The sequence below is a fragment of the Battus philenor genome, unplaced genomic scaffold (assembly GCF_028537555.1).
Source record: "Battus philenor isolate CCGP_79_NKW_IND1 unplaced genomic scaffold, ilBatPhil1.0.hap1 SCAF_3, whole genome shotgun sequence".
NCBI lineage: Eukaryota > Metazoa > Arthropoda > Insecta > Lepidoptera > Papilionidae > Battus > Battus philenor.
The window spans coordinates 10,305,101-10,325,643 of record NW_027181693.1 but is presented as its reverse complement, the minus strand read 5'-3'; the positions used below and the strand labels follow the sequence as shown (position 1 = coordinate 10,325,643).

The window sequence follows — 20,543 nt, the reverse complement described above, 5'->3', positions numbered from 1 at the left end:
TCCATTTAGTAACATTAATAATATAACTTGAAAATCGTGTCGTTTTTATTCCTATAAATAAGTTTTTTTTTGCATTTAGTTCATCAATTTTTCCGAAGTAAGTTTTTAATTGAAAATCTTATTATTTTTCAAGGGATAAAATTAGAAGTTTATTTGTTACAGTAACAACCTTTTAGTGATGTTTTAATTATTCCATTCGTGCCTTTGTTTGTACCTATGTGTATTTATCTAATCAAGTCATTCCTCGCTAATTGATCCTAATGAACAAGAAATATAATAAGAGTTAAAAACTGTTATATTGATTTATTTTTTTCACGTAAAATTATTTTTAAAATCATGGATCGGTTACATAATGGTTATTTAATTAATAAGGGTCCATTAATAATAAAGAATCTTAATTTAACTTATTTCAGAACGCATTAACTACGATTCTTGCATTTGACTTTGACAACCTTTGTTAGCTATAGTTGACAGCAATGTTAAGGACATGAATCGCCGGTAAAATTGAATCACAATGTAATAACGAAAAGAAATGTAAATAAAAATTTAATTTAGCCTAAAGGGTATAAAGACGATAAATAATGAGAAGTAAATTGAATCCCGTAGAAATATTTACATGTTTGTGTGTCTGGGTTGGTGCAAATTTATTCTCTTTGTTTAAGTTATTTGAAGCGCAAACAGGTAATATTACCAAGAAAAAAAATATTTTAGATTTGGTGAATTTGTTATAAACGGTAAAACTATTTCAGATCTATTAAAAGATGACAATGGAGTGACAAATTCTCTTAAAGACCTTCAACCTGGCTGGAGTTTTATAGGAAGGCAAAGAGATGTATCAGATATTGAATGGAGTAGCTGGAAATATTTTATTCATACGTCATTAGTTTACATGATTATGCAATTTTTCATATCTGAATTAATACGAAAACTGTCACTACCTGTATTAAAATACTGGTACATCATATCAAGTACAATATTCATCATTTTTCATATGGGTGTTCGACAAATGGTTTTAATTTTATTTCAGCCCATACTGTATGGTACAATTATATTTTTAGGCGGTAGTAAAAAGATTATTTGGATAATTAGTTTATTTCTGCTAGCTAGTTATAATTCTTTGAAGTACAAACTATTTTTCTGGAATTTTTTGGAACATGAAGAAATGCAAGATGAAGAAGTTTATCTCATACTATTCAGTGTAGCATGGATTGAATTAAGATGTATAAGTTACAGCATTGACTTTATACAGAAGAGAGATGATGCTAAAACACAAAGTTTTTTCTGCTGGAATGATATAATAAATATGTTAAGTTATACATTATACTTACCACTACTATACTCTGGACCCATAATACTTTATGAGGAATTTGAAAAAAGCTTTAATGTTACAAATGGAAACCTAGCATTAAGACTTAAAAGATTTGTTAGTGATTTGTTTGTATTCAAACTCTACACATTTATTTTAGACATTGCTTTTCATTACTTCTATTTTTTTGCTATGCAGGATAATATGCAGGTATGTATTGAATAATAGTCCATCAAGTAAAATTTGTTTACATAGCATGTAAGATTTTAATTTTTTTAGCTTATGTATAAGTTGCCTACAACAGCTCTTTGTGGAGGAGGCCTATGGATGGGTTTAGAATTCCATATGAAGTATGTAATTTCTTATGGAACCACAACAGCTTTTGCAAGAATTGATAATATAGAACCTCCTCCAATACCGAGATGTATTGCAAGAGTTCACATCTATTCCCAAATGTGGAGACATTTTGATGTTGGTCTATATAGATTTCTTGTGAAGTAAGTATTCATTATTTCATTACATGGTAAAGCCCAAAAATTGCCTTGAAAAATATCACATGATATTATCAATAGTATAAAAATATAGTTGCATATGCAGTCTGCTGAGGTATAATACACAGCTTCCCATCACTTATGTTATTTTTAAAATAATAGATTACAAAGTAATGGTTTAACCATATAAAAAGAAATGTACACAATACTAAACATTTTGCAACATGCAATTACTATATACAAAAGTGAATAAACATGGTTTTATGTAACTAATATTTGTGTTGCAGGTACATCTACAAACCTGGGCTCATTATAATATCCCAATCAATTAAATTACCAAATATAGGATATAAACTTATTGCTTCACTTGCCACTTTTGTTTTCATATTTATGTGGCATGGGACAGTTTGGCATATATTTATTTGGTCTATATTAAATTACTTAGGTATCATTCTAGAACATGTAGGTAAAGAATTATCAAAACATGAGATATATGACTGGTTTAAGACAAACATTTTAAAGACTGATAAAATGGAGGCATGCCTTATTGCATTATTATGTACACCATTACTGGCTCTATCAGCTATTTCTAATTTTTATTTATTTGCTGGTGCTGAAGTCGGCAATTTATTTTTTGAAAGTTTTATGAACCCGTCACTGTGTAATTCTATTTTATTAGGTTTATCATTGTATTGTTGCTGCCACGTGTCAATGGCTTTAGCAGATGTTCCTTCCCGTGGAAGCATACAAAAAATTGTTAAGAAAATTGTATGATGTATTTTCTGAAAGTTATTTGTATTATAATCCAAAGTTAGAGAGCATTAGTACAAGTTCCTTTAACTTTTATTGCAATTGAAGTACATACTGTGTTAAATTAGGGTTTTCTTGCGTTTTGCTGTAAAATTTTGCATAATTTGTTTATATTAAATAAAAACATATCAATTAAAATAGTTTTTTAAAACACTTATTTTGACTTAAAGTAATTAGGTAAACTCTATACTTTTATACCAAGAATGTGCTCCTTTTCTCACCCATCTTTCATAATAAACTCAAACATATTTCACACCCATAACAACCACATCTTTATTGAAGGTTTATAGTCATATTTTCTAGCATGAGAAGATTAGGTAGGGCAACACTGCAATACAGATACTATTTTTCTCTACAACTTGACATAACAGTAAAAAACTGAATAATCGGTGTTCCCTCTTCCCAAAGTCCCTCACCACACATGTCACAATTCACTATGAGGTCACTTAGAACATCCATTTCAGAGAAGTGGTAGAAGAGTTGTAAAGCCATAAGCTATTTGGTTGGAACCACTGTTGATCTTTCTTGAGAGACTGTTGTAGATACAACCACTGGGCTTCTGCCACCAATAAACAAAAAAATTATAAATATATCTTCATATGTATATTAAATCTTGTTTCGAAGCACTGTAGACAGTAAAAATATTAGAATAAGGATTCATACCTATACATGTCTTATAGTGGAATATTTGTATAAAATTTATTTTGAGCTTCTTTCATGAAAGGAGAATGAATTGCTATCTGATATTATATTTAAAAGTTCTATGGACCATTTTAGCTCTGCAGTTTAATATTCAATAAAATATTTAAATAGTATAAATATTTGGATAATTTAATCTTGTTTATAAATTGTTGCTTGGCAAGCCTGGTGATTTCTCTGCAAGATGTCGTCAGAAATGGATACTTAGATGATGAAATTAAAAAAAACATCATTCAGCGGATTAGTAAGTGGAAGTGGCAGTGGCAGTCACAATAGATTGCTGGGGCCTTAGAGTTCTGGATTGGAAGCCATGGACAGGCAAGTGCTGCATAGGACGTCCACCTACAAGGAGGTCGGAAGACATTGGATGCAGGCCGTATTCAGTCAGTCTTAATGGAAATCTATAAAGGAAGCCTATATCCAACAGTTAACATCCGACAGCTGAAATGGTGATGATAAATTGTAGAGATCGCTAGATAAAATAAAAAAAAATCAATGTAAATTTTTATTTATATAACAAATCATATAGCAATGAGTTGATAAAGGTTGGAGCCCTTGAGAAGCAGGTAAGCATGAGTATGTAATGCTTCTATAAGATCATTAGGATCGCCCGCAATTCCTGCTGCTTTGTGAATTTGTATCATTTCTTGTTTTGTGAATAAATCTTTACCTAATTGTTGTGACCGTCTTGTTAATGCGTCCAAAAACTTTTTCAGCTAAAATAATAATTCACATAATAAAAAAGTTGCCTATTAGGTAAATATTTTGAATTAAGTTCTTTACAAAATTAAATGGTAATATTTTTATTTAACTTTGTTAAAGGTACTTACTTTACTCCTGGAACTTATTCCAGAGCCATTTATAGATCTCGACAGTTGAATGTTTCCAAATTCATCGCTAAAAGTATCCACCAGGCTGTGTTTTATTAAACTGATGACGTCATTAGCGTCGTTGGCTGTTGCTTCCTCCCGCAATTCAGCTCTTGCGCGGGCCTAAATGTTTTAAAAATTGATTAATTTCTATGCACATAATCGGACTAATTATGTACATATATGTTAATTATTTACAATATGCATGTTAATTATATACTAATTATGTATGGATAATCTACTATTTATGTACATCATGAGATGAATACCAGAAGAGCCCAATTAGTGCCATAGCCCAAGAAGTACTCTTTTACCATCTTTTTTTACAGCTAATGGTGTTCCAACACACCTGATTGTTACTGGGAATTCATTGTATAGCCCAATAAAATAGTTTATCTATTAATGAATCATTGAAACCATCTGCATAACTTCTTTAATTATCTTTTGAAAATTATCATACGATTATCCGATCTCTGATTATAAAAGATTTAAATTAACCTGAGTAAGTCGTATACTAGCTTCGAGTTGTCGCGTTGTTATTGGGGTGCCATCGTTGCATGTGCCTTGATAATTGTGTCGCAATTCAAGATAAAAATTTTGCAGAGTGTTGGCTGCTTCCATGCTTAATTTCGGGTGAACATATCGTCGCGCGTAAGCGATGTATTTACGTAGTAACACTAATGGTAGAGCGTCCACCACTTCTCCTGGCTTCAATCGTAACCTTTTACTGTAAAATAAGCATATACACATTTCAAAAGTATTTTACAATAAATAATTATAAATCAATTGTTTTTTTTTAATCCTTTCGCTGCAGCAGTTGTCAGTTTTTTCATAAATATGTGTATTTTTAGAAATACATTTATCAATCTTTCAATTTATAATTTGTTCGAATTATAACACCTTGGAGAATACATCTTCACTCTGTATTGCATTCATTTGCGTAGAGATTGTAATAATTATTTATTTTAGTATTTCGCAATGCGCAGGGGAGTTATGGGGGGGAAATTGTTAAATAAACTCGAGACTTTAGAATGGCTAAGTTGTGGCATATCACGAAAAAGGTCGGGAAACACTTGGGATTTATATATGTATTGTTATAATGTTTGAAAGTCTGTAAATATTGATTACCTGAGGGATACATCTTCATTATTTTGACTAGTGTTAATATCAACATTAAATGATGTCATAGTACTACCCGGCTTAGAACCTCCATGCAGGGCCAATACATGTTCAGATAACATAGCGTCAATTTTCTGAAAGTCCATAATAAAATTTACATTATATAAAGTCTATTTAACTGGGAAAAAACCCACAAGAATAAAGATATTTTCCATTTTCATAGAATCTAACATGTTGAATTAACAGTATTGTATTTATTGTAATAATATTATTTGAAAAACTTTAATCAAAAGCATTGTATTAAAGGATAAAATTATCAAACCTCATCTGGCTGATCGAGTAGAATAAAAACTAAATCAAATCTTGATAAAAGAGCCGAATTCAGTTTAAGATTCTCAGCGACTGTTTTTGCTCTGAAATGTAATAATATTAATTAAAATACACGAAATGTTTTATATATTTTAAGAATACAGAACGTTGCAATAGTTGACTGATTATGGTATGGCTAAACTTGTAATATAATATGCATTTGAACGAATGCAATTCTTGTTTATAGAAAATATGTATATTTCTAGGGGTTGATATTATGCTAATTCGTTATTATTTCCTCGAGCAAATAAGTTGGAACACCCTGGTTACAACTTATTTGGAATAATTAGTTACTAACTTAACTGTATGTTTTTCCTTAGTACCGACCTCACCTCACTCTACTTAGGCACAGTAGTAATACTTATAAAATATTTAATAAATGTATCATTAACTTGTGTAGTAATGAACTTTAACTTACGTTTTTTTTGTCAGGCTAAGTTCAGTATGTTTTTAAAAATTGTTTGCTTATTAACATGTGTCCTTCTGGGCTTTTTACCAGATCTAGAAGGAAAAATGATCACAGAGAATGATGGTTACCCTTTGTACACTATATATAAATATACTGTATTTGCCTCTGCTTTGCCATACCCTTTGACCAATTAGGCGGTAAATTAAAAAGCCGTGTTCATAATGACCATTTGAAGTTCTTAAGGCAATAATTTAATTTATTTAGATATCAATTCGTAAAGAACATCTGAAGCCTTATAAAAGTATATGAGGTATATCAACCGGTTATAACTCCCACCAGAGGGATTTGCAGCTGCTAGGACGGTAGCCCGTGCGGCCAGGCTGCAAACTACGCCTCCTTTCGCTAGACTTACTCGACGTTGCTCCATTGCCTCCAGCAGGCTACTATGATGCGCCGTCATCTAAAAGTTCAAAAACATATTTATTTCAAAGACTAACTCTAAGACAGACAACCTTGTTAAGCTCCTATTGGAAATATTTGGGTGTCCAGCAGTGGAGATAATAAAGATGGTGGGATTCTATTTTGTTGAGAAAACTTTTATTCAGATATTTAAATGTTTATTATATAATTGTAGCACAAATAAATATAGTAAAAACTAAATCATTCGGTTCAGGACGCAAGCCGCAGGTACGCAAATTTTATGAGGGAGTTACATGAAGCGCAGCACTGATGGTCGCTGGGGCCTCAAGATTTTGGAGTGGAGAATAAGGAGTGGCAATTGCAGTGTGGGACGTCCACTCACAAAGTAGAAAGAATACTTTGGTTTCAATTCAAAGGTGTCCAACCACAGATGTGGTTTGGCCGTGGCTACTGTTATAGGACTAAATTTCTCAAGAGGTTTCACTAAGGTTGGCAAAGATTTTTAAAATAAAGTAGTTAAAAGGTAACCTTGTCGAGTTCATCTAGACAACAGACCCCTTGGTCGGCAAGTACCAGAGCGCCCGCCTCCAAGGCAAAGTCACCACCTGCCTCACGGCCCAGCGCCACGGTCAAGCCACCACCTGATGCAGACGCGCCACACACGTATACACCTAAAATGCAAAAAATTAACAAATTCTTTGATCAATATAGGATGGAATACATGTCTTATTGAAATTTTTTATATAAGCAAAAAAAAATAGTTGTGTAAGTGCAAGATTTTCAGTCCTAACAATGATTTGTGATGAAAAATTATTTGTGAAAGGATGGATTACACCTTTTAATGAGCTTGAGTCTACCACCAGTTGAATGATAAATACCACAGACCCTAAGAAGAACAGGTAAAGAAAAACTTTTAAAATTACATTTAATAAGCCTGGAGGTGAACACAGTTTCCTAGGTATAATCTATGAAGTCATTAACAGAGTAACCCTTAAATTTTAATTAAATTAAAATATATTAGTAGGGAAAAACCTAATAAAGAATTTTAAAAGTATTTTGACTTTGGAGATTGAAGGTATCAGTTCATTTTGGGAAAGGGTCCACTAACCCAAAATAGTTTGAAAATTAAAGTTTATTAACAAATACTCAAATCTAATCATCAATTGCAATTTGACATCAATAAAAAATATCCTACTACATTATTCTTAATGTATGTGCAGCATAGCAAGTTCCTCCTTCGAAGTTATATTTACCTCTAGGCGCAGCGTACGCTGCTGCCTGTAATAACTGCGACTTGCCAAGTCCAGGGTCTCCAACTATCAATACATGAGGATGCGGTCTAGTTCCACCTTCGTCTTCAGTTCCGCCAAGTAATCCGAGGATAAGGCCAGCTTTTACAACTTCGTGTCCAAATATTGTTGGGCACAAAGAATGTACTAAAAGTCTGAATACATCTTCAGAAGCATGAATTTCCTATAAACATTTTTTTTAAGAAAAGTAAATTAAATTTGATGGTAAAATGACAAAGCCGAGTTCAAGTCGCTGGATGCGGGCAGCGCAAGACCAGTGGAAGCGATCTTTTGGGGGAGGCCTATGCCTTACAGTGTTCGGTTATAGGCTGAAAAGAAGAAAGTTAACTTAATAGTTAAGTAGTAATTAAATTCCTCGCATCTGGTTTACATAAAAATTATCGCAAATTTTTAACGGTTACCCCGTTTCCCGCGCACATTTTATTTTGATTTAGATGTAACAGCACATAGATTTTTTGTAGTAAGGGAAGATTTAAATTATTCTTGATTTAGATGGACAGTACAAGAACTTCTGTTAATATTTAAAAGTATGAGTTGTTGGTTTACCTGTATGGCATAATAGTCTTTCAATGTGAATGAGAGAGTTGGATTGCTTAGATTTCTTTGACTATGGATAGATACAGCATCTATATATAACTGTAAAAGTCTGGCAGCTCTTTTTCCATCTTCTCCTCCTTTGCTTTCTCCACGCACCTAAATGTTATTAAATTATTTACAATATTTCATAAAGTATATTTTATTATTATATCCTACATCATGATTAATAAAAATTATATGCAGAAGTAAGTTTTGAAAGTAACCATCAAAATGGTAAATTAAATTGTGAATTATGTTTTTTCATTTATGTCAAAGTAAAACACTGTATAGTTAATAAATAAAAATATGAACAAATACATATAATGTATAAATATATATAATTAACGGGTTATATGTAATCGGAAAGGTCACACAAGGAAAATATGTGACCATGTATGTAAGCAACTATTATGCTTAAAGAAATCTGTAAAAAATTCTTGATTCCAATATAAAATAGCTTATAGCTTCCTGAGAAATGCTACATAACACTTAAACATTTTTTTTCCTCTGTGATTTTCTGCAAAAAGTCGCAGACAATGAACAATTTATTCCTTGTCCTTTATCACATTTAAAGCTCTCCTCAGTAGAAATTACTAAAATCTACTGACTACGTCACTAAAATCTGTTGCTAAAAAAACTAATTTAAAAGACTATTTATGCTGTAAATGACATAATATAAAAATATTTATAGATAGATTATATATGACTTATAGCTATTAAGTATAATTGGATCTTAACTAAAAAGATTGTTTATTTTTGACAAGAAACTGTATGCACATAATTGGTATCTACAACATTTGTTCAAGGACCCTTCCGCTCCGTGAACTCAGCTCTGATAAAGCTGTAAAAGCTTTCGGGTTAACAGCAACTACATCAACAGAGAATAAGTAACAACATGTGGTATTATGTATGTAAATAATAAATAATTTTTAGTTTATCAACTATAATAAATATAAAAATTAATGCTCTAAACAACATTGAAAATCTTAATCTACCTGAACAATGCCAGTGACAGAGAGCACATCTCCGGGGCATGCCGTGCCTACTAAATCACCCTGTAGATCTATTTCAACACTCCTTGGTATTGTTCCTGACACACTCTGCAATAAATGATTATTTCAATATGCAATTTAAATAACTGAAAATATTGTACACCTCCATTATTTGTGATAAAATCTATATGGACACATATCCATTCTACAATTACACATAGGCTTATGCAATTGATGGTCAAAAGATTCTCGAGTGGCCAAAATGAGCCAGTAAACTAAAGGTAAACTAAACGAAATGTTGTTAGAATGAGGACCGAAGGGATAGTCAAAGTCGAGGGAGGCTGCTGGATACAAGCAGTGAAAAATTAGTTTTTGGTCTCCAATACTTGAGGCAGCCTTTGGCTTGGCTGTGCCTCTATGGCTGAGATGATAGTGATATTAAAATTGATTTCTATAAGCTTTTCTTTTAATACTCAATATATTTGTAATTTGTATATTTGTAAACTAGGAAAATTGATTTGGATGTTGGAAACACTAAAAGTTAAACGGTTTACCATCACTGTTCTAGTCAGGCTGAATTTTTGAAATGCATAAACAAAGATAACTTGATATACCAGTCTATTGTTTAACACTGGCCATTGAGACACATGGTGGTATCCATCCCTTACATTAAAATGAAGCAATTTGATTCATTGCTTATTTACACAGTACAACAGCATGCCAAAACAATTTGGACTGCATGGTTGTTCAAGTCAATGTTCCTTCTGGAGTTCTAAATAGAATATTTTACTCATATCACCTAAAGGCAGAATCACAGTCAAGCTACTTCATCATTTATTAAAGAAAACTGAAAATAACCTGTGATTGAATTTCTTGTATCTTAACAACCTGGCAATCAATTGTATTGGTGTATGGAGATGACTGGAGTGTTCCAAATTTGTGACCGCTCTGACAACTTTGACAGAAATTTGGAGCTAAAATTAATTAATTGTTATTATTAATCAAGTATTTAAGTTTAATTACCAATTAGTCATCTATATCACACTGTCCAAAATTACAGGTAAGAAAGTACAACTGTAAGAAGTAAAACCACTTGGATTGATTAAAAATATTTTTTGTTATTGTTGTTTTTACCTGTAAATATGCCTTGTGGTTGTATTACAGCTTGTATATTATGACAACTAGAGCATTCAAATGCCATAGAAGTGCAAATGAGTCCAACACTTCCCACTCTGATTACTGTACCCTTTACAGTTACTAATTTTCCTATAACAGATATTTTATATATTTAATCATAGTATCACTTTTATTGTATAACTATGTTCAAAACTCTAGAAGCTATGATAGCAAGCTGTGATGTATATGAAAGATACTCAAAGAGAATGTTATTTTCACTTGAAAAAGTCAAATTTACTATATTTACTAAAATATTAAATATTATAAGGGTCTTACCAAAGTAATTTACTTTTAAATTGGCTATTGGTGTAACAGGTTGATGGTTTAAAATCCTGACTCTTATTTTTGATTCACACTTCAGAACCTAAAAAGTACTTACGATTAGGTTTAGATATATATTAATAATTGAAATAATATTTCAAGAGTTAAATTTGCAATGTTAGTAGTTACTGCATACATATTGTCTATGTGTATGTCATATAGTCTATTGCAGCATATGTTTGTGTTAAAATATTGTACCAACCTCATGTAAACAGAATTCTAAGAGTCTTAATGTAGTTTCTGGCATATCACACAAGTCATTCTGAAAAGATGGCCAACCGGTGGTAAAATCAGTATTTTCTAACATCATTTGTATATCAAGATGGACACTACGATTCTGATCAATTTTTTCCAGATCAAATAAGCTTTTATGTTTGAGTATAAACGTCTTGAAGGTTTCAACATGTTTTGATGTCTCTGAGTTACTTAGTTGTTCTGAAAAAAATGACTTTATTAATGAACGCAGTAATCTTTTGTTTATAAAGAATCATGCAATATAAACAACTGTAACAAGAATTAAGATAACTTATTGACTTAAATAAATTGTAATAAAACACTGCCAGTAAACTTGCCTTCAGTTGGGAAATATAGTTTCCATGTGTTGTTCTGATGTTTTAAACTGACTGGTATTACTAAAGGTATTTGATTAGCGGGCGCCCTCGAAGATGATGCTGAATGAGATAGCTGTTGCGAATTTGAAGAACGATATGTGCTTGTATTTTCAGTAGACCTATTATTGCAGTCACTTTTTCCACGAGAACGGTACCAATTGTTTCTGTATCGACCTCTCCAATTACGTCGCATTTTAAAAAGTAAAGCGAAAGTAAAATTTCACTGAATTGGAAAACAGCTATAAATTTAACTATTAAATCAAATGTATTTACAATAATTTCGCGGGTTGTTCAATTTTTAATCAACTGCACGTTACCAGGAAGTCTTTTTGCCACGAGTTTTTTTTTTAAATTTTTCTACAAAAGAAATTTTAATAATAAATATATTTATTTTATGCTACTATAAAAATATTATATTTTATAATAATAATTATTATATAATATAATAATAATTATTATCATAATGATAGGACACACTACATATTGCATAATTACTACTGGTAACTAATGTCAAATAAATTGCAGGATTTGTTAAAATCTGTATTATTTAAATATATATATATGTATGTATGTATAAATATATATATATATATATATATACATACATACATATATATATATATGTGTATATATATATATGTATATATAAATATTATGTTTCATGTAGCTTTAGTTTTGTTATCTGAATTCTGTATGTATTTGTTCTTGGTTTTTTTGTCTTTTTGGTTTATTTGCTTATTGTTATTATTTGGTGAAACCCTATAACGCCACTGAAGTGAAAAATTCTAAAATTCCACAATTCGACCTTGATTTTTGAATTGATCAACCAGTTTTGAACCTGTTTTTTGATCACGATTGTTTTCACGTTCATTTTATTCTTTTCCTGTGGGAATAATATCGTCAAAAGTGTAGCCTTCTGGGGTGCAAAGCTTATATAATTTAATCCCATACCTGTGAGTTTTTAATGTATTGTCGGAACTTAAGTCTTAAGGTAAATTGTTTATATTTATTTCTTTAAAAACATCAAAATAATATAACTATATAAGAGGTCTAACTCAGTTCGCGCTTTCGTGATGTTTTTCTAAACAAAGCTTACAGACATTATTCTGTATTTCAGCTGCTAGGTTCCCTGGGTCTATATTTGCCTATATTATATTTATAATTTACAAGTGATAAACTGGTGCTAAGTTGGGCCCTCAGCGTTACCTATACCGTTTATACGCACGATAATCAAAATAGTAATTAAGTTGTGTTACACTAAACATACCTTAATTTTTTCATTTGATTTAGACTAACGTTACAATAAACCCACAAATTTATAATCTAGTTACCCCCTTAACCCCTTTAGTGATTTTAAATTTTCCGAGCTAAAAATTACAAGATAGACCCCTCGTAAAATTATGCTATGCACTGCATGGTTTGGTGTGTGTTATTCTTCATGTATCTTATTTTCAGATGTAAATGAATAAAATTAAAAAAAGAGAACCAGTTGCATTTTGAACAGAGATACAAAAAGAAGATGTACAGGCTGCTACACCAAGCTCCGGTTAACACTTATCCGTATTAAAGTAAACAATAAATTAAAAAAAAAAACTACAGTATTCAATGTAGAACATTCCCGATTACATCTGCCTTTAAAATTAACCATCTTATACTTTTTATAATTAATAAAATAATTTTTAAACGTTTATATGGACTTGTTTTATTTCTCATCACTAAAATGATGGTTTTTCTGGTACGGCTTGAGGTCAAATTGTATTCACAAATTTATTATTTTTTATGCCTATACTGTTCTTCTAATATTAAAACGGACCTACATATATCTATATCCAATATTCGACTTTATGTTTATATATCAAAAACTATGATATTTCAATGCATTATTGACTAACAGTTAATTTAAGCCGACAGCGTCTGTGGGTAAAAATGACCCCACGTCGCAATGAAAAAAATTCTCTTTGGGTCTATGTGACCTTACAACGCTCTTGCTCAACCTTTTCAATTTTATATGTATACTCCTTAAATTTATCACATTTTTGCGTAATATGTACAATTTGTACATTTGATAACGCAATGTATATGGCCCTTTTGTTCGTCATCAACTCGTTGCGAGGTTTTAGACTTTTAATGTAATTAGGAAAAAGAAAAAAAAATGATATTTTACTAAAAAAAGTAGGCGGTAGAATTGAATATGTTACAGTAAAATATCTAAAAATAGTTTCACTAAAATTTTAGTTTTTTTTTATATTTCATTGTTCCATACCATTGCATTTCAATTAAGTATTAAATTAGTATCAATAAAAGTAACTAAACTATTTAAAATGTAAAGAAACTTGATAAATATGTTTTTAAATGTAATTATTGCGGAGCTGATGTTAATCATGACACTATACGCTAACATTCAATCAGCCATCTAATGGAATTATTTTTTGACAGCAATCATCATTAAAATGCCGAGTTCCTTTACCATCTTTTCAACTATTGGCGCCTGCGAGCTGAACTTTCTGCGGATGTCGAAGATCCGAAACTGCACTTCTGATTTCTTTTTCATTTTTCCTGATGGTCCTGACCGTTGCAACCGTTTTTATTTCTAAAAAAAAAAACATTTTCTTTTGAACGTTGTTTTTTCTTCTAATCTGGCATTGTTTTGGGCTGAAGCTAAACGTCTTAAAGGTGAAAAAATGGTTCTTTAACCCACCGTGGCTCGACGTAGTCTATCAGCTAGCAGCGTGAGACACTTTTTTTCAGTCTACGGAGATAAAAGTAAGCAACGTAGGTAAAACCACACAGAAAATTGTTTGACTTACTCCTCGAGGAAAACACACACGCAACTTAAACTAGAACTATTGTAGGCGTTGTCTAATTATTATTTAGCAACAATTGGTTGTTCTCGCCCTGACTTGGCGTACCTTAATGTACTACGAGGCACACAGGCCTCGAGAAGGGTAACAAGCGTGTTCCCCTTTCAGCAATTTGGAAGTAACGTCATGCACGTGGCTCGTAAAGTCTTGTCACATGACACACATACCCGGACATAAATTAGTCTAAGGCCAAGATCGTGCGGAAAATTCTTATAACTAAACAGTCTTCGTTGGTGACCGTCTCAAGTGCCGGTTTATGTCTTGGGATACCTAATACATATCAATCCCATCGCCTCGTGCATGCCTGTATAAGGATTTGGCTACAAGTACGGTTAAGGACCTACATACATTTCTAGAACGCCCTATCTTTAGGACACCAAGCCTTGCCGCGGCTGTTGAAGTACCTATAATGTTGTATGTACAAAGCATTTGCAGTTTCTTATTACGTTATAGTGAAACAGTGTTGTAGGATGCTGTTGTATAGAAGGGTTCTCGCAATTTACGAATCGTGTTATAGCGAAACCAAGTTACAAGATATCGTTTTGTATGAGGGCTACCTGTATATAGTAAGTAATTCGTTTAAATTTTTACTTATAAATTAGAAAAAAAGTTGTAGTCAATGTAAAAACGTGTATTCAATTGCAATTATGAGGAGTATTTCAAAGATAGTGTTGTTTTTAATTTTAACTACAAATTTCGAATTATTAAATATTAAGTAAGTAGTAAATAGGACAAAACTGCTTCAATTGGGGGAAGTTGTAAATCTACAAAAAGTAATAATACTATTTCAATAAAAACTTATTTCTAAATAAAGAAAAATAAATCAACGCAATTTTAATTCGATTTTAGAATATTATATTCAAAGGGAACGATTGTAATTTAATTTGCATTGTTATCTGTCAATAGCAACAATTGTATAATTTATTTCTGTAATTATAGTACAAAATAATATATTAGTTTTTAGAGATGTCTGATGATGTTGATAAAAAACCTCGGTCAACGACTGCCGCCAGTAATGCGGATAATGTTCATTTTCAAGAGGCATCCGGAGATGCTGAAGAGAAAGCAGCAGACATCGAACAAACTGCTGCAAAAATAGATGAAGTCGCACGAAAAGCTTCTAAAGAACGGAGGCCTACAGCGATGGTGATGGAGGACAGTGATGAGGAACGGGTTGATGTAGATCGTACGGCTCTTGAAGCAATTTTAGACGTCAGCTCTCGGCTTAAAGATATTCAGAAAAAGAGTAGAATGTCAATGAGTACTCTTGCTTTGGCTCATGAGTCTTATAAAGACAAGCAAGTAAATAAATTTAACAACTAAATGAAAACTGTTTTATTTCTGTTGACATTGGCGATCCTGTAGTTTTATTTTCTTTTAGGCAAAAGCTAAAGAAGCTCGTAGTATACGTATGGGAGGCATTAAATCACAACATAGATTTCTACTTGAAAATGCTGCGTCTATTTTAGATAGGACCCCAGAATACGTACTGGTAATTAATTAATATAATTTTCTTTACTATTTTTGAAAATCATTTCGCTTAAAACTATTTATTAGATATTTAGATCGTCTGAATTATAAATTCATACTTAAAAATGTTTCCAGGATGGCGTGTTTGATGCTGATATTCACATTGATATTTTGGATAGTGCTGTCGTTGAAGGTGGTAGTAATTGTATTGTGTTATGTGATGCTTTGCTGCCGCCATTAAAAATGGGTAAACACTATTTTAAAATGTTTGGAAACATTTTCGTTTCGCTTTTCATCCACAATAAAACACTAGAAGTAACTAGTACCAAGGAAAGCAAAATAAGCGAGGGCTCCAATTTAATATATCTGAATATTTCGATTAAATCTATTTATCACCAGTCATAATCGATTCGTTTAGACGATTCGTTCAATATGTAAATTGAAGAAAACCCCTTTATCATTTTAAAATTATTGGTTCACTAGTTATTTTCATTGTAATTTACTTAAATTCGTAGCAGGTGATAGTCTTACAATGTATATATATATATAAAGGAGTGTATCTACCTGTTTTGTAACCAGAGATTTCATACTTGGATGCAAGTTGTTTTGGTTTGAGCAAATCAGGAGGCAGCTTTTACTGATAAATAAAACGGTAAATTAATAAAAGAGACTTTTTTCCTGCAAACAAGCAGGAGTAGTTTATCGCCTCATTCGTTCAAGCTGGATTTTTTTACTATGAGATTGTTTTCAAAACAATCCAACATTTTACATTTTAAAGTTGCATATTTGACTATACTTTGCTTTCATAAGTGAAAATGAAAACTATTGTGATTGTGTCCGTGTGACTTGGTGCCTTATAAAGTTAGTGAATAATCATGTAATTAATTTAAGTTTATTAAACAAAAACTACTAAAATTCCTGTTAGATTATTCAGAATATAATAAGAGATGATAAAGACTTGGAATGAATTGCAAAAGAGCAGTGGTAGCCCACCGGTTGGGGACTGAAATTTGCCATTGTAGGTCGCGGGTTCGATTCTCTGGATACAATTTTATATAAACCACTTTGTGCATTCATTATACAGGATTGCCACAGCTCACAAACAAGTTTCCAGAGGACAGATAGCAGAGACAATCCGTAGCATAATACCATACTGTGATCGTCAATCCTGTCAAGGGTGGCGATTATAGTACATTCCTCATAGATATCTTTAGGCGCCTATCGGCTAAAACGTCAGAAATGAGATACTCCACTACTGTATTAAAGATATCGTTAACCTAAAAAACCCCGTCTGTTGTGGTTAATTTTCGGATCAGGGTGAGTCTGGAACCATTGGAACCTTAAGTTAAATAATGCCATGGAGCTCAATTTGATTATAGTGTGTATCAAAATGCGCTCTTCTGACATTTTTGTTACGACGTCCACAAAAACGATCACTGTAAATGTTTCTAATTTGATAATAGTATAAACAAGATGATAAGTAAATGAATGTGCTTCTCATATTCACTTTAAGATTACATACACTTGTGTATTTATTTGTCTTTAATATTGTTTAGAGTCCGGCCGATTTGTACCAAATCAAAAAACATGGATGGAAAGAACATACTTGTCTGACACATTTACAATACCCGTACAAGGTCGATGTGTAGCGATGTATAGAATCAAGAACAAAGCTATTGACGTGAAGAATGTTGCAGAAGTAAAAATATTTTTGATTAGCTTACATTATAAATATTATATATGTTTATATAATAGTAATAAGGAATAGTACAGTCAATCGACTCACGGTTTAAATGTAACTCTGTCATTATTTTTACTTCCTCTTCGGGTGAAGTACAGAATATTGTTTTTCTGCTTCTTTCGTAATTGTTTTAAAAGTAGAATATACGTATGTGTTAATAACTTCATGGGCCTTGGTGTTCGCCCATACGTTAAGGTTCAACAAAGTGTCTTTAGACTTTGTGTTTGTTAGTTTTAAATCTAAAATTAAAAGAATATTATTAAATCTTATTAAAACATTCAAGAGATTTTAGTCAATCGAAATGTGCGAAACTTTGTTAGCTTTTTTTATTAGCTTATTTACCTGATTGATATTATAATTTACATATTTAAATAAAATTGTGATATTTCAAATTAAGTGTTGAAGTTTCTTGTCGATTCTTCTTAATAGATAAGCGTTTCAAACCGTTGGTAGCATTACGGGAAAAAAAATCGGGTTGAAATAATCTCATTTAGTTTTGTATATTTTAGTTTAGTTGTTAAACGTTAAACGAATTTAATGTATAGCCGTGGCATATTACATATGCGAATTTCATTAATTAGGAGAATGATACGAAGCTAAAATTAGTTTAGATTTTTCCATTTGACTAAACTTAGTTTTTTTTCATTTCAGGATTATTATTTAGTGTTTTTCAATATAACAGCGGATAAAGAAAACGTAGTGTCAGGAATTTATAAGACAATGTTACAAGTGTATGTACCTGCATTAAAAGCGTGCCAAGCATGGGGTGATCTAAATCCACCAAATCCAAGGAGTGCAGATTTAATCCCAACCTATATATCCAAGATTATGTTATTTATTGACTACCTTGAGAGTAAGATAAAATGTTTGCTTTAATTTTTATTACAGTCCTCATCAAAAATCCTTTATAAACTCTCACCGAATTTATACTGGTCATATATTACCAACAAATTAAGCATAAATTCCATTTGAAAAGAGACCCCAGTATTTACATACTAGGTTGTTAGAGTATTGATATTGTGGATGCTTAATAATCCAAACATGATATTGCACTTGTCGTTTTTAACACTAAATTGACCGAGAAAGTAATTCAGATTTATGACTATAATTTAAATAAAATTTGGTGAATGCTTAAAAACTTACGTTTTCACCTTGCGCGAAGTATATTGACCACGAATCCTTTTTTTAATGTTACCTGAACATCAGTTCACGTTAAATTTCAAAGCATTATGTTTTAAAAGAATGGTAGAATTATTTTCATTGATTTATTACCGAAAATATCAAATGCCGTGAATACAAAATACATAAACTTGCTACTTTCGAAAATTAGCGGGCCACAAAATACAAAATATCATTAAGGTATTTTTTTAATAGAAACGAAGATTGACCTTGACTGTTGTACGAGATTCAAAATAAACTACGTATTGTACGAGGATGAATTATCAGATCAAGACAAAATGAAACTCGCAATAACAAAAACAAATGTCTTAGAAGAAATCTGCACATTCGTTAAACAATGGATGAAACAAATTACAATGGTAAATTAGTTTTTGCAGTAATCATTAGGGTAGGTCTATGACTTACAGCGTGCTAGTATAACCTTCTGCGAAAGAGTGATGTTGCAGAAGTAGGCTGCGAAGAGAGAAAGAAGTAAGTTAACTCTTCATCCGCAGTCGAAGAACTTGACGTCGGAGGGTGTTATATCGCGCCTTTTTCAAACCCTCCTTAACATGGCCTTGGCGACGGAGTTTAGGTACTAGGTCACGGTCGTTAAAACTACGGTAGTATGGGAAAGCGTTCCCCTAGTTTTAGCAAACGACGCTTAAGAAGACTTTGGGGTTTTAGCCGGTAGGAATCCAGCATAACTATATCGTTTCCTCCGCAACGGAGTGCGTATCCCATATAGGATTTCTCTACGAGAAAAAAAAAGGCTGATGCCTTACAGTGGGCGTCTGTCGGCTGACACAATCATGATGATTATTTAAAGAAGCTCTTTACCACGAAAACCGTAATTATTAAAAATATTGGAAATTTTTCTAGTTTTAAGAATTTTAAATATATGTATAATTGAAAATTGTAAAATTACATTAAATGATATATGGTGATAATGAATTGGACGTTTTTACTTTTGTAGGTTCTAGTACAAAGCCAACAACTACGACGTGAACCTTCTAATATTGGACCCCTTGCAGAATTGGACTACTGGCGTCGTCAGCTTACGACGTTTACATCTATAATAGAACATATTAAGAGTGAAGCGTGTCAGATGTACATACATACACTCATTCGTGCCAAGTCGAAACTTATTAAGGTTGTTTTTTAAAGTGTTGTATACATTTAAAACTAAAACGAATTACTAACTTAGCTTTTGATCACTATATTATTAGTATAATATCAGTCGAAATCTGTATCTGTAGGTGTCAAACAAATTAGGGAAAGGATTTCTTTATAACCTAGTATTTTTTACTTTCTCAAATATTATTAATTTGTTTTGATGACATCTCGTTTTACAGAAATGGAAATTATTAGATAACCAAGTTACGGATTATTATAACGAAGCCAATGACAACGTAAAGTATTTGTATGCGTTAGAGAAATATTGCGAACCTTTGTACAGGTAAATATTATTTAATTTAAAAAAGTTTTGTAAAATGTATTAGAATCATCATACTTCGCAATTAAAGATAGAGGCGAAAGTTTTTATATTTTTATACGGTTTTGATTTCAGATATTTATGGTAAACAGAAAATAATGTTTTTGTTTATTTCTTTAAGATTTTCAAAACACTAAGTTTTGCAAAACTGAGTTTTGTCAACTTATTGTATCGACTAAATCTTGTTTCGATTAATTGTTAATATTTATTTGTCATATTTTTATAAAATTTGTTACGTTTTTCGTTATGTAATTTATAGATTTTTTGCGATGAGTTTCCAATTTTTATTTCTTATTTTAAAATGATTATGTACTATTGATTATGTGTACAGATATTTGTG

The 20,543-nt window shown here is 31.5% G+C and overlaps 3 protein-coding genes across 4 annotated transcripts in view; 2 read left to right on the top strand and 1 right to left on the bottom strand.

Moving 5' to 3' along the window:
* The first annotated feature begins 479 nt into the window (after positions 1–479).
* On the top strand, positions 480–2,759 carry rasp (protein-cysteine N-palmitoyltransferase Rasp). Its single transcript, XM_068770099.1, has 4 exons — positions 480–681; positions 750–1,516; positions 1,586–1,803; positions 2,085–2,759. Exons 1-4 carry the CDS (start codon positions 582–584, stop codon positions 2,569–2,571), a joined length of 1,572 nt encoding a protein of 523 aa, XP_068626200.1. The 5' UTR covers positions 480–581; the 3' UTR covers positions 2,572–2,759.
* A 1,056-nt stretch (positions 2,760–3,815) lies between these two features.
* LOC137926488 (DNA helicase MCM8-like) lies at positions 3,816–11,724 on the bottom strand. 2 transcript variants are annotated; one of them, XM_068770097.1, is made up of 15 exons: positions 11,440–11,724; positions 11,070–11,302; positions 10,823–10,910; positions 10,505–10,636; positions 10,229–10,344; positions 9,374–9,478; positions 8,349–8,495; positions 7,746–7,965; positions 7,021–7,163; positions 6,393–6,532; positions 5,617–5,707; positions 5,304–5,428; positions 4,674–4,902; positions 4,137–4,298; positions 3,816–4,022 (listed from the first exon to the last, which is right to left on the bottom strand). In XM_068770097.1, exons 1-15 carry the CDS (start codon positions 11,669–11,671, stop codon positions 3,828–3,830), a joined length of 2,358 nt encoding a protein of 785 aa, XP_068626198.1. In that variant the 5' UTR covers positions 11,672–11,724; the 3' UTR covers positions 3,816–3,827. The 2 variants fall into 2 exon arrangements, with proteins under 2 accessions (XP_068626198.1, XP_068626199.1); XM_068770098.1 differs by lacking the exon at positions 10,505–10,636.
* Positions 11,725–15,347: 3,623 nt separating this feature from the next.
* The window catches only part of kl-3 (dynein heavy chain 8, axonemal kl-3), a 53,698-nt gene continuing 48,502 nt past the window's right edge, over positions 15,348–20,543 (top strand). Inside the window, exons 1-8 of the mRNA XM_068770662.1 lie at positions 15,348–15,641; positions 15,721–15,831; positions 15,945–16,056; positions 17,366–17,508; positions 18,202–18,403; positions 18,925–19,088; positions 19,685–19,861; positions 20,064–20,167. Coding sequence (XP_068626763.1) covers positions 15,483–15,641; positions 15,721–15,831; positions 15,945–16,056; positions 17,366–17,508; positions 18,202–18,403; positions 18,925–19,088; positions 19,685–19,861; positions 20,064–20,167 — 1,172 coding nt within the window. The 5' untranslated portion in view covers positions 15,348–15,482. The remainder of the gene's footprint in view (positions 15,642–15,720; positions 15,832–15,944; positions 16,057–17,365; positions 17,509–18,201; positions 18,404–18,924; positions 19,089–19,684; positions 19,862–20,063; positions 20,168–20,543) is intronic.

Coding starts and splice junctions, on each gene's coding strand:
- rasp (XM_068770099.1), top strand. CDS start 582: ATGAGAAGTAAATTGAATCCCGTAGAAATATTTACATGTTTGTGTGTC. Junction 682..749: donor GTTATTTGAAGCGCAAACAG/GTAATATTACCA, acceptor AAACTATTTCAG/ATCTATTAAAAGATGACAAT. Junction 1,517..1,585: donor CTATGCAGGATAATATGCAG/GTATGTATTGAA, acceptor TAATTTTTTTAG/CTTATGTATAAGTTGCCTAC.
- LOC137926488 (XM_068770097.1), bottom strand. CDS start 11,671: ATGCGACGTAATTGGAGAGGTCGATACAGAAACAATTGGTACCGTTCT. Junction 11,303..11,439: donor ACTATATTTCCCAACTGAAG/GCAAGTTTACTG, acceptor CATTTTTTTCAG/AACAACTAAGTAACTCAGAG. Junction 6,533..7,020: donor GTCTAGATGAACTCGACAAG/GTTACCTTTTAA, acceptor TTGAACTTTTAG/ATGACGGCGCATCATAGTAG.